The sequence below is a fragment of the Sinohyriopsis cumingii genome, chromosome 8, assembly GCF_028554795.1.
Source record: "Sinohyriopsis cumingii isolate HCF-2022 chromosome 8, ASM2855479v2, whole genome shotgun sequence".
Lineage (NCBI taxonomy): Eukaryota > Metazoa > Mollusca > Bivalvia > Unionida > Unionidae > Sinohyriopsis > Sinohyriopsis cumingii.
In genome coordinates, this window is record NC_142968.1 from 102,708,399 (window position 1) to 102,722,290 (window position 13,892).

General features: G+C 31.8%; 1 protein-coding gene across 2 annotated transcripts in view; it reads left to right on the forward strand.

Annotated features, from left to right (window-relative positions):
* LOC149794262 (uncharacterized) overlaps window positions 1-10,464 on the forward strand; it is a 37,786-nt gene extending 27,322 nt beyond the window's left edge. For both annotated transcript variants that reach the window (XM_089968401.1, XM_089968403.1), the window contains exon 4: window positions 1,795-10,464. In XM_089968401.1, the coding sequence (XP_089824527.1) occupies window positions 1,795-2,170 (376 nt within the window). In that variant the 3' untranslated portion in view covers window positions 2,171-10,464. The remainder of the gene's footprint in view (window positions 1-1,794) is intronic.
* The last annotated feature ends 3,428 nt before the right edge of the window (window positions 10,465-13,892 follow it).

Below are 13,892 nucleotides of genomic sequence, written 5' to 3' on the forward strand. Positions count from 1 at the left end.
TACATTGTCCCTCCTTAAATTCATTCTGGAAGTTGATCAGTTTTGAGTTATATAACTTCAAAATCATCCTGCTTCAATTCCTTGTCTTATTTAGCACGTTAGGCGCTACTGTAAAGCTCTTTATGGCACAAAGAGCAAAATGCTAGTCCTGGCATTCAGTTTTCATACAGATTGACCAGTTATGTTCCCATCGACTTTGTATTCAAGCTATTCTTGTAGCTGCACATTTTTCAAATGGTTATTCAATTTCGTATCCCGCTTGAAAATTCGAATCGCCATGTTTAGCAAGCATGCTCATTCCCATCAGTTTCTGTTATGCAACAATTAATTGGGCAAGTACAACATTCTGACCAATCAGAAAGCTCTTTACAGCAATCATCTTTTAAATAATAAACAGAACAAATACTTATTAGAAAGCTCGTTGCAGAATGGGACCAGATAGAGCATTATTTTTTTAAAAAAGTTTCGGAGACAATATTAAAAAAGTGTCTGTATCGAGGAAAATCAGATTCAGGTCAGGAGAAAAGCGAAATTCTGATTTGAAATGGAAAACAAGAAAACTTTTTTGAGGGTAATTCAATCTAGTTTTAAGTCAAACAAAAATAAAACAACAACAGCAACAAAATTTGAAAACGAAATATAACAAGGAAAGATGCGGAAAGAAGTTATTTTGCCCAAAATAAACAAATAAATTACAGCTATCAGAAACAGGAGATATAAATGCTTCTGAAAATCATTCAAATTGTACAAGAAACAAAAAATAAATTTTATTATATCTTAATGATTTTTGTTGTTGAAATGTCAGTGATATTACGATAACAAAATATCACATTTTCATAATTTTTTACAAACTCTCAGTGAAATTTCAATCACAGATTCCCACTGATATTTTCAGAAATTTTGGTACAATCTCTTAAAATACCATAATTTTAGTGAAAAAGGACATTTGAGTGAATATAAAAAAATGGTCACTGTGATTTTGCTGAAATTTCAGTCACATTTTCACTAGGGTTTTATTTTTGTAGAGCATATTTTAATAGGAAGCCAAATAAATTATTTTTTCAGAGTAAAACATCAGATCAAGCCCAAAATCCACATTGCACCAAAGATTCATCTATGCTTGTACTACCAGATATTAATTTTCTGATCATGTTTACATTTTCTCTACTTTTTTGGTCATGTCTTTGTCTGTTTTTAAACATCTGTGGAAATAAATTAAAGAAAACTGACATGCATGTGTTTCTTCAAATTTATATGAGTATATATTCATCCTTCCACATCAGCTACACTGACATATACATGCACCCTAACTCCCACCAACATTTCTATTTGAATCAGATAGTTTAAGTTCTTAATTCTTCAGAGAGTATTTTCCATGATGCTATAATACATGAGCCTGATTTCCATATGGAAAAAAGTGCTTATCGATTAAAGTTGCAATTTTATTCCATATGGAATTTTCACTTGCTGTGAAGTACTTATGGAATTGATATGGAATAAATTGTCTGATTCCATAAGTTTTTCAGTCCATATGTTTTCCATACAGATTCCTGAAGTATTCCATATGAAATCCATGAGAAATTTCTGTATGGGGGGATTACAGACATAAAAACATGTGTGGATTTGTCATCAATAACGTTATTTTAATCCGTTACTTGGATTAATTTTTAAAATAAATACACTTTAGCCATTTTAAAACATATAAATTATGATAAAGTAAAATGTTTATGTTAATGTTAAATTATAGAATATTTGTTGTAATCCTTAGCAATAATTGTTTCCCTATCATTTCAGCATGAGACATAAAAACACTTATGTATACGAGGACTCTAATGCAATGTCTGACTCCATGTCCTTTGCCTCTAGCATGCGAGATTACTCTGTGGCTCACCGATCCCAAAGACCCTCTGACAAACTGAAACCACAACCACACCGTCTATCAGCCCAACCAGCATCATCCACAGGATCCATGAAGACTTATTCACATTACAGTGCCCCGTTCCAGAATTCTCGATCTGACCATAATCCTGCCAGTGAGATTTCATTCAGAACCAACCAATCCAGCTCAGGGTCGGTGTATGATGTAGAGTTTGATCCTCCATGCACTTTGAGGAAAACGAGACGTCTCAGGGGAATCATTATTGATTCAGATGATGAGGATTATCGCTGACATGTCTGTTTTTATTCTGACTGATTGTTTATAAAGTTTACTTATGTTGAACTTCCGTTTGCCTTAGCTTACTTTTAATTTCAGTGACAAACTTTAGCTAACTAATTCATAGCAATGGCTAGAACTTACTATCTGAAAACATTTATACCTGTGATATGTCACATTCTCACTATTTTTCATTCAATTTGTCATAGATAATAAAACTTTGGTGCCTGGTTTATCCATTGTTGCACTTTTCATATTGATGATAAATTGAGTGACGTGTCAAAACTAATGGCCATACCTTTAAACTGTTTTTATTATGAGCTGCATCATGTGGGGCTGATAAAATCCTAAGCAATCCACTTGCCTGAAATTGACATTTTCAATAAATGTCACAGAAGTCTGAGCTTTTCCCTCATATTTTGAAAGAAATTTTGGGCAAATAGTAAAAAGTTTTATTTGCCAGCTAAATTGTCTAATTATCTCAGTTGCATGCAGGCAAAAGAAGTTATCTCCCTTGGCCATGGTAATGCTTAAGTAACTTGTTGATGAAGGAAGTGCATATGTCATGCAGTTTTTTGCTCATTATTATCTGGAAAACAAGAATAAAACAGATTTTGCAAACAATCCTCATCAAAAGGAAGCAGAAAATCTGTAGAAGTGGCACAGAAATCAAGGTATTGATAATTTTTATGGTATTTTTCTATAAATAATTTTTCTCCAGCTTGCAGTATTTTTAAAAAACATCGACATTTTGCAATAAAAGTAATGCATTGGGGGTTTTAAAGAAATTGTCAGTTTGACTATGTAAATTTCAATCATGAAACAATCTGCACTTTCAGTCTACCTTTCCACATCTCTGATAAAAATTCTACAAAATTCCAAATAGTCTGACAGCCTGAAATACTGATGTTTGCATTCAGAATTATTCACACAATTTGTTGACAAGACCCTGAAAAAAGGAATCTCACAGAAAGACTTCATTACTCAAAGAGTTTTTTTCTTCTTTGGACTTCAGAGAGTGATGTCTGAAATATATCAAGCTTTAAACCAATGCCTTACCCACATTCTGGCTCTTCATAATCCCCCTGATATTTCCATAGTAACTAATTGTACATTGTTAAAAATATGAGTACTGTTAAATGTACATGTATTTAATTATTTTAATTAGACTTTAATTTAGTAACGTATATCATACTATTTTATTTTAATGAAGTTTCATTTTTCAAGATATTATTCAAGGACGTTTTTTTTTATATGCACACACATTATCTATAGAAGAAGCTTGTAGTGTTAAGTATGTCAGTTTCATCCACTTGTGTCACATTACATCCTATCACGTAACAGCAGTCAGAGATTTCTTTTACGCCCAATCACTTTTGAAGAACTTTATGGATTGGAGTCGAATCTAGTATAAGGTTTTACATTAAGATATAGTTACGGCTTGATTGTCACCATTTTCTGACAAATTTTCTGGAGTTATGGCCTGTTTGTCATAATACTTTGCCCCTTGATGTGTTTCTATTCTGGAGATTTGGAAAGACATCAAGGATTGAAATAATACATTGGAAGACGTAGCCAAAGATTCAGGCAATTTTTATTGCATTATGGTCCCTTTTTGACTTAGAACTTTGCTGTTTAATTTATGATCTATAACATTTGAGACAATTCATAAACTTTGGTATTAGGTTTTATGTTATAAAGCCTAGAACAGTCTCGAATTTTAACAGTATCTGACAAGTCCTAATTATCCCTGTTTGAAATATACCAATCCCTTCAATTTACATAATTAAATCATCGGTAGGGGCAACCATGTTTCATATAAAGAGTGCTATATGTATGTATACACATGTGTGGTATTACCTGTATACTGTTTTACCACAGTAATTTTTTCTGGTGGTAGCTACCATGATACTTTTTCATTGTACTTTTGTAGTTTCCATCAGTAAGGAATGTATGGAAATTCGTGAGTAATCTTTTCACAAATTTAATGATATTAACAGCATGTTTTCATTTTTCATGACAAAATAAAACAATTTTGTCACAAATTAATTTTAAATATTGCAAATATTGTATATTTATGATCCTTGACTTATGTTACATGTCATATTTTTTACTTGTTTATTATGCTAACTTGTTAAGAACATGCATTCCTTTTAAGATTGTAAATCATTCTAAGTTTTTCTGGAGAGCACTTGTTTTCTGTTCTTATTGTTACAATAAAGAAAAATGTTTATGTACTATACTTAATATTAAATGTATCAAGAATTATGTCAATTTTGGTTCGGAACTTTCTGTAGCTTCAATTTAGTGTTATCTATGCCGCACTAGTTTTCTCTCAAACTAATAATATGCAAAATAAGTTTTTTTTTTCAAAAAACTATAAATTATAAAAAAAATTTACCCAATAACAGTATCATATTGAACTCTACTGTTTTATAAGACTTAATTATTAATAGACAAAAAACAGACTTACCACACTGAAAATGCATAATACGTGTACTCAATTAACTGTAATTCTTGGTGAAATCAAACAGTAACGTTAGATTTGATCATATCTTTAAATAGGTGATGATAATAAAAGTTAGTCATTGTTACTAGTAGCATTTTTAAGCCTCATATACTTTGTTCTAAAGGTGTGGTATGTGCTGATACATTGCCACACAACATAGTTGGTCCAAGGAAATCTGATGCTAATAAAGAGGCAATCATGAATTATATTTTGATGAGTTAGGAGATATGCTTTCATGCCACTTTTGTCTTGTGTTTTTGTCTGTAGAGTGTTTAAACAATTTGGAAAACACAGATGATCAAAGAACTACATGGTAAATTATGGGTATCTTATCTTCTTTCATTTGGATGACATTGTTAAGTTAGCAAACACTTATTTGACCTTATTTGTTGGTCAAGCCTGGCTGTTTTGAGATCTTTGATAAACTAAGCAATGTTGCCAAGAATTTTTTTATAAGTTTTACAGCTACAGTGGTCCTGGACTTGCACTTGATAAAGGCATCTGTGCTGCTGACATATTAAAGTATTTTATAATAAATATTTTCTGTGAATTATTCTTCAAAACTAGAAATATTCATTCATTTTTTTATCAATAGGTATCATGAACCTGCCATTGGCCATTGCCTCAACATGAATTTTAATACTGCATTTATAATATTATGAGGATCAATTAAAATCACCATAGAAAGTGTTCACCTATTTCTCCTTGATTTATTCATAATTCAGAAATGTACTCTTGAAATTTTTGGCAAGCTACTTTGTTTTTCTGAGTGTGTCAGAATTTTTCTCTTTTTCCAGAAGTTTTCCATGGTTCATTCACCTGAAATAAACGCCACATGACATAAGATTCAAATGTGATAATTAGGCCAAGGTGTAGAAATTGGATCATTTATTATGTTTGTCTATTATTAATATTTGCATCTGTAATATATTTCTTTTCTTTGAGACAAATATTGACTGCAATATAACACTTACATGTATAAATAATAATGACAAAAATATTCAAGAGAAAAAATATGATGCATTTTTTACTTTCGTGTTTTCAAGCTTTTTAGTACAGTTATCATATTTAAAGATATAGTGAATTTTGTAAAGATTTTTTTTCTTCATGCTATTTGATAACATAGATTTACTTTTCTTTATCTTGAGATATTTCAATGAAAAATTTCATACTGTATAGTTTTCCATTGGATTTATTTTCTCGAACATGATGTAAGAAGTTAATGTTATAGTAACCAAGTTTTTACATTGCCTTTGTCATCTCAGAAATCTCTGTCATTGGTTACCTGCTAATATAGAGGTCAAGAAAACCGACATGTCGACAGTGGCCCAGGCTTGAACAGCTACCATTCACTCCAGGACCACAAACTTGTGAAAAATATGGCATTAATTAAACTGGACATTTTCATAGTGTTTTCTTTGATTTTGAACTGTAGTACATATTTAAATCTAATTTCATCAAATATTTCTTAATCAGCAGTCACTGTCAATGAATGTTTGCGACCCAGTTGATAACATCAAGAAATCAGAACAAGCATGAGAAACAAAACACATGAATCAAGGATGGACACAAAATAAGGATGGTCAACGATACAGAAATATTTAAACCTTTCTTTCATTTGAAAAGGCTTATAAGATATTTTATAGTGAAATTGATCTACATTATAAAGAAAAATGTCAAAACTCAATGTTTGTGATTAAATGTTGTGACACATACAAAAAGAGGTAATTAAAAGTTGTTATACATATTCTTTTTGAGGTGTTTCTATGAAAATTTATGTTTTTCAAGTGTAATAATGGCTGTAAAATGATATTTATTGATACTTTTCATTGCTTTATCATGAGATTTTGCATTTAAAAGGGTGCTTTCAATGGAAGTTCTGCAATTTTTCCTAAGAAATTTTATTTAATTCTGTCTGTATTAAACACCATGGATAAGTTCCTTATAGACTTCTTTAAAAATGTTTATGAGATATTTTGTTGTTAAATTGATCAGCATAATAAAAAAGTAAAATGTCTCAAAATTCAGTGTTTGTGACAGATTACTCAGTAATATACAAAAGAAGTATGACTTGATCTTGTGCATAATAAAAAAGTAAAATATCTTAAAATTCAATGTTTGTGATAGATTTTTCAGTAACATACAAAAGAAGTACGACTTTTTACAATATTTTTTAAAGTTCCCTTCTATATAATAGATGTAAGATAATTCACTGAAGTGAAAATTATTTTAGCAATGATGTAGACTTTAACAGTCATAAAAGTTTCAGTATCCTATTAAAGCATAACTTTTCATGGTTTGAAATTTGAAACTTTTAATTTTTTTTAAGTACGTTTGGTTCAGTGCAGTAAGACTTTATCTAGATTTATTACTTTAAGTATATGTAGCTGTAGAATGATATACACGTATCTGAAGTGTATTAAACTCATTAACCCCTGGAAATTCTCATCATTTTCATCTGAAATAGGGATGGGAAATGCATTTTGGGGGTTACTTCTGAATACTTTCAAATACATCTGCTTCCAAGAGATTTTTGTTTGTCTAGTTGCAAAGGTGTATTAAAGGTGTTTTGGATTGGCTGTTTTACTGGCACGTGTGCAGAAGGGTAAAAACTGAACTTCCTTTTTTTCACATATTGGACCCATCATTGTCATGTCCATTCACTATGGCCATTAGAAGAGCCATCTTGAAATCTTGGTATTGCTATTCCTCCTGAATGGATATTTATATTTACATCAGATTTCACTAAAAGACTTTTTGGATCTCTATTTTATCCAAATGACTGGTTTTGCTTTGAATCCAATATGGCCTTTACAGCAACCATCTTGAAAACGTTATCACCACTACTGAATAAAAAGTCATATCAAAATGGGGTTTTCACCAGAAGACTTCAGATGATGTCTTGTTGATTATAAATGAAAATGGTTTTGCTTGAGCACCCAGTATGGCCTCCACAGTGGCCATTGTGAAATTCTTATTATTACTACTCCTCCTAAATGGATGGTCATATCAACACGGGGCTTTCACTAAAAAAAAAACACTTTTATGATATCTAGTTGGATGCAAATAAAAATAGTGCTGATCTGACATCCAGTATGGCCAACACTACATTGCTATTGAAGATCTTGTTATTACTCCTTGTCCTAAATGGAAAGTCACAGGCTTTTCACCAAAAGACTTCTTATATCTGATTGGTCCTAAATGAAAATGGTGCCACCCAGCCATTATGACTACATAACATGAGGTTTCGCTAAAAGACTTGTTATGATGCCTAGTTGTTTTTAAATGAAAATAGTGCCAATCTGATGTCCATTATGCCACCATAGCAGCCATCTTGAAGATCTTGTTAATGCAACTCCTCCTGAACCAAAGGATGTATCGTCACGGAGTTTCACCAGAAGACCACCATGGTGGTCATATTGAAGACTGTATCAATACTTCTGCAGAATAAATGTCCTTACCAACATGGGGTTTCAATGAAAAACTTCATATGATGTCTGTTTGGTCATAGATGAAAATGATATCAGTCAGACCACAATATGGCCAACACAATGGCCATCTTGAAAATCTTATTAACTAAGGTAACTGATCATAATGACATTGTGCTTTCACCAAAAGACTTCTTATGATGTCTAGTTTCTCCTAAATGGAAATGATGCCAATCTGGTATCCAATGTGGCCACCATGGCGACCATCTTGAAAATCTTGTAAATGCTGCTCATTCTGAACAAAAAGACATACTGACATGGTACTTTGATTAGAATACTTCACATGATATCTAATTGGTCCTAAATAAAAATGGTATTGCTCATATGTACAGTATGGCCACCACACTGGCCATATTGAAAGTTGTATCACTACTTCTCCTGAATGAGTGATAGTACCAAAATGGGGGTTCAGAAAAAAACTTCTGATAGTGCCTGTTTGGTTGTAGCTGAAAATCTTGCTGGTCTGACTTCCATTATGGCCACCACAAAAGCCATTTTGAAAATCTTGTTATTACTACATATCCGAGGTGACTGATCATAATGGCATTGTGCTTTCACCAAAAGTCTTCCTATGATGTCTAGTTGATCCTAAATGGAATTGGTGCCAGTCTGGTATCCAACAGGGCCAGCTTCGCAGCCATCTTTAAATCTTGTTATCATTACTGCACTAAAACAGAAAGTAAGGTCAACATGGGCTTTTTACCGAAGACTTCTTATGAAATCTGTTTGGTTCTAATTTGAAATGGTGCATAATTGACATACAATATGGTGGCCATCATTAAAATGTTGTTATCACCACTCATTTAAAATGAAAAGTAAATTTGAAATGGGGTTTTCATTAAAAGAATTCTTAAGGTGTCTAGTTGGTCCAAATGAAAATGATGCAAACTGGCACTCAACATGGCATTTTGTGGTAATCATTGTGAAAATATTATCTATACACCAAAATATTATCTATACACCAAAATATTATGACCATATCAACATGGGGTTTTCACCAATGGACTTCTTATCATACCATGTTGCTCCAGAAATTTGCAACTGTACACAATGGTTTTCCATAGAGAAGTGGAATTGTCTAAATGTCAGTCTTTATATATATATATATATATATATATATATATATATATATATATATATATATATATATATATATATATATATATATATATATCTATTCATTTATTGCAGAAGCACATCACAGAATTTGGTTGAATAGGTTACAACTATTGATATTATTTTAAGTTTGTTTATTTTCAATATTTTTTTAATACTTTCTTTGTCCTTATTTGACAAAGAGTCCATGTTCAGCATGAAGATTTTGTACAACGAACATTTTGTTCCTTTTCTGTTATTAACGTACAAGTGAAAGGATCATTTGGGATCAACATCAATTCATATATTTGCCTAGTAGAGCTAAGGGTTGATTTTCAACATTCAACAAAAATATTTCATTTCTGTTAAAAAAAAATTCATATCAATATAAATTTACTAGCAGATGTTACAAATTATTTTGTAGTGTCAAGTAAGTGTGTAGTATTTTTGTTATGTAGTCCTTCAGGCTTATTGAGCAGAACAACTTCTGTCCAGATTTGATCAACACAAGTCATAAAGTTAAATCTTGATTTAAGATATTTTATTTTGTCAGTTGTCACCAATCAGATTGCTGGATTGCAGACTTAAATTCAAGTCCAGGCCTAAGTTCTGTTTGTGAAATTCAGGCCTAATATGGAGGCAGACATATTTGTTTGTAAAACCCAGGCCTGATGTGGAGGCACACTTACCATACCTGTTTGTTTCTTTAATTAAATTTTTGGTACATTTATAGATATTGTATTAGATAATTAGTCGTAGGATGTTTTTTTAAAGAGTATGAAACCTTTCTATTCATGTTACATATATCAGATCCTAGGATATCTTACAAATTGTAAAGCTTTGCAAACTGGTTATGTTAAACCAAATGCAAAAGTTACTGACTTGCAAAAATAAATATACATGAAAGCAAACTTTCTCATGCATATGAGCCATCTTTATTGGCAAAATCATGATAATAAACTTATCTGAAAAAATTGGAATATTTCTGTCATAGACTAGTCAGTTTTTTTAATATATAAATTAAGCTACTATTGGGGTATGCCTTTCTACATGCACAGCTTGTACTCAAAATGCTTTATACATCAAGTGACATGAATCTATTGTATTTACCAATAGAGTATTCATTATGTATTTAGATATCCCTATTTATATTGCCCACTATATTATATATTACTGCTGCATGTTCTATTCATAGATAAATAAATAACTATAAATGATGTATTGAGTGTGTTGATTTTATAATGCCCCTGTGCTATTCCATCTTCTCTCCATTCACTGGTTTGTCCATTTCAGACTAGCTCCTTATCATGATTGAATAGAAAGCCATGATGTAGGAAAATTACACTTGGGTAGACACGTTTCACTGTATCTGTAGATGAATGGACTAAAGGCATGATATAGGAAAATTACACTTGGGTAGACACGTTTCACTGTATCTGTAGATGAATGGACTAAAGGCCTGATGTAGGAAAATTACACTTGGGTAGACATGTTTCACTGTATCTGTAGATGAATGGACTAAAGGCATGACGTAGGAAAATTACACTTGGGTAGACCTGTTTCACTGTATCTGTAGATGAATGGACTAAAGCCATGATGTAGGAAAATTACACTTGGGTAGACACGTTTCACTGTATCTGTAGATGAATGGACTAAAGGCATGATGTAAGAAAATTAAACTTGGGTAGACACGTTTCACTGTATCTGTAGATGAATGGACTAAAGGTATGACGTAGGAAAATTACACTTGGGTAGACCTGTTTCACTGTATCTGTAGATGAATGGACTAAAGCCATGATGTAGGAAAATTACTCTTGGGTAGACAAGTTTCACTGTATCTGTAGATGAATGGACTAAAGGCATGATGTAGAAAAATTACACTTGGGTAGACATGTTTCACTGTATCTGTAGATGAATGGACTAAAGCCATAATGTAGGAAAATTACACCTGGGTAGACATGTTTTAATGTATCTGTAGATGAATGGACTACAGCCATGATGTAGGAAAATTACACCTGGGTAGACATGTTTTATTGTATCTGTAGATGAATGGACTACAGCCATGATGTAGGAAAATTACACCTGGGTAGACGTGTTTCACTGTATCTGTAGATGAATGAACTAAAGCCATGATGTAGGAAAATTACACTTGGGTAGACATGTTTCACTGTATCTGTAGATGAACGGACTATTAAGCCCGTAAAGTGATTTTGCAGTTAACCATGAGAGGTGGCAATACATACTTTATATAAAAATATTATAAATGGAGATAATCTAATTTTATTTTAACACCATTTAAGTGATTTCTTTTTTAATCTTTTTTATTAAATTGTTGCATGTTTTGGACCTGTTCTGAGACTTTAGGGAGGGTGTGTGGAAACCTCGTAAGATGATTACTCAGTACAGTTACATTGAAAGCACTTCATCTCGGCAAATGAAATCTTGGTAACAATGTTTATCTGCATTGGTTAATAAATTGGCCCAGAAGTTGTCCAAACGTATATTGTTCAAATGGTTTTTATTTCCATTAAAACACATCAACCTATACAGAATGCAATGCTGTATCCTCTGAAACAACCATTTTATCTTCAGGCATTTGGGGGAAGGGGGGAATTTTCCTTCAAAGCTTTTTTTTTTTCCCTAGAGAAGATATACAGAACATTCACCTAATAAAATAGGGACAGACAGGGGAGCAAGATTTTTTCCAGCCACTGGGTTTCAAAATATTTTTCCCAAAAGAGGATATAACAAAAAGAAAGAAATGCCAGGCCTTTTCTCAGCACCATCCTTTCAGAGAATAATATGATTGGTGTCTTAGGTGAGAAGTGGTCATGATCCTTGCAGCTCATTACAAAGTATGGTTTTGTTCTCTCAGAATAAATGTTACAAAGGATGTAGACAATGGAAAATTCACCCATTGAATTAGCACATTGATAATTTATATCTTTATTAACATTGCTCCTAAAGTCTCATAAAAACACTCTTCACAAAGAAACTGCAGCAAAAAATGGGAAATATGGTAGTATGGCAAAATATTACATAGTAAGGTATCAAAGTTAATGACAAGATTCAGTTTTATGCAGTTTTGACATGTGGACAGTGGCTAAAAACGATCCAGAAAAATGATTAAAAACCTTCAAAAATGTATGAAAATAAAATAATTGTAAGCAATATAAAAATACAAAAAGTTAATAAAAGAAAGGTTTAAATTAAGAAACATTGTTTTAGCAAATGTAAAGACAACATGCAATATTACAAAAAAAAAAGCCTTATGAAAAGACAAAAACATTGCAAATAATTGATTAAAAGAATATTTAAAAACAAATTCAATTAAAAAATATTAAAACCGATCAGGTCTACAATATACATATTACAAGTAAAACTTAAATGTAAGGAAAGAAACATAATTCCTGAAAAAGAAAAGGACATAATAATAATAATAATAATAATACATAATTAAATTTTCTGAGGATAATACCTCAATTCTGAATCAGCCAATCTTGCATGTAGTCCTCAATTGAATTTTACAGCTATTAATGCAGTGTACATGTGCAAATAAAACTTTTACTTTCTACAATGAATAACACACTGACATGTAATTTTAAAATATGTATACTCACCTACCCAAGATATACATGTAGGTTTTGGAAAGTAGTGGGGATATCCAAGAGTTTTGGTGTTTGCTTAATGTCATTTGGAATACTATTTTTAAATATGTAAAAGATATTTTGTATAAAATCATGTTTAATTTAGGACAGTGAAGATTAGAGTTCAAAATAGACCATAGATTATATATATATATATATATATATATATATATATATATATATATATATATATATATATGTAAAAGATTTTTAGCATAAATCCTGGAACGTACAAAGACAGTCTATTCAGTTAATTTATTCTGGTGGATGCTACATAACACTACATAACACATGCACTTTATTTCATTTTTACATTATATTCACACCTGCAAGGAATTGATTTTTACTTTATTTAATTTTGTTACCTGAGCAAATATATTGGTATTCTAAAACTATTTTACTTTTGGCCTGGATCCAATTATATCCTATAATTTCTTTTTTCATGACCTTACATTTTGTTGGTTTTACACCACTAATATAACAGACTCAACACCCTTTTGTAAATTTTGTTAAAGGGAAGGGATTGCATCACTCACTGTATGTAAGGTTGTGTTATCTACAAAAAAGATCAGTGGTAGTTATTGTAAAAGAAAAAGAGTAAAGGGCCAAGAACAGAGCTTTGAAGGATGCCACTATAGACTTATTGTAGAGACGATGCATTGATCACAGGAATTCATCATTGCCTTCATGTTACATATGAATCAAGCCAAGCAAACTAACTATGACTGAGTATATAATGAAGGTGGAAGCAACTTGAGCTGATCATTCCTTTTTTTCAGATTCCACATTCACTCTGATCATTCACTCGGGGAACACTGAAAAAGAAAGACCGGAGCACCACCAGCTGCTACATTGAAAAGGGTGGAGGCAAGGAGTGGGAACAACCTGCTGCACGTGCAGTCATGACTATCCACACAAACAGCAGAAAATAGAGCCTGGCCCTGTGCACGTATTAGCATGCCATAGACCCACCGACCAACCTATTCACCTATTAGTGA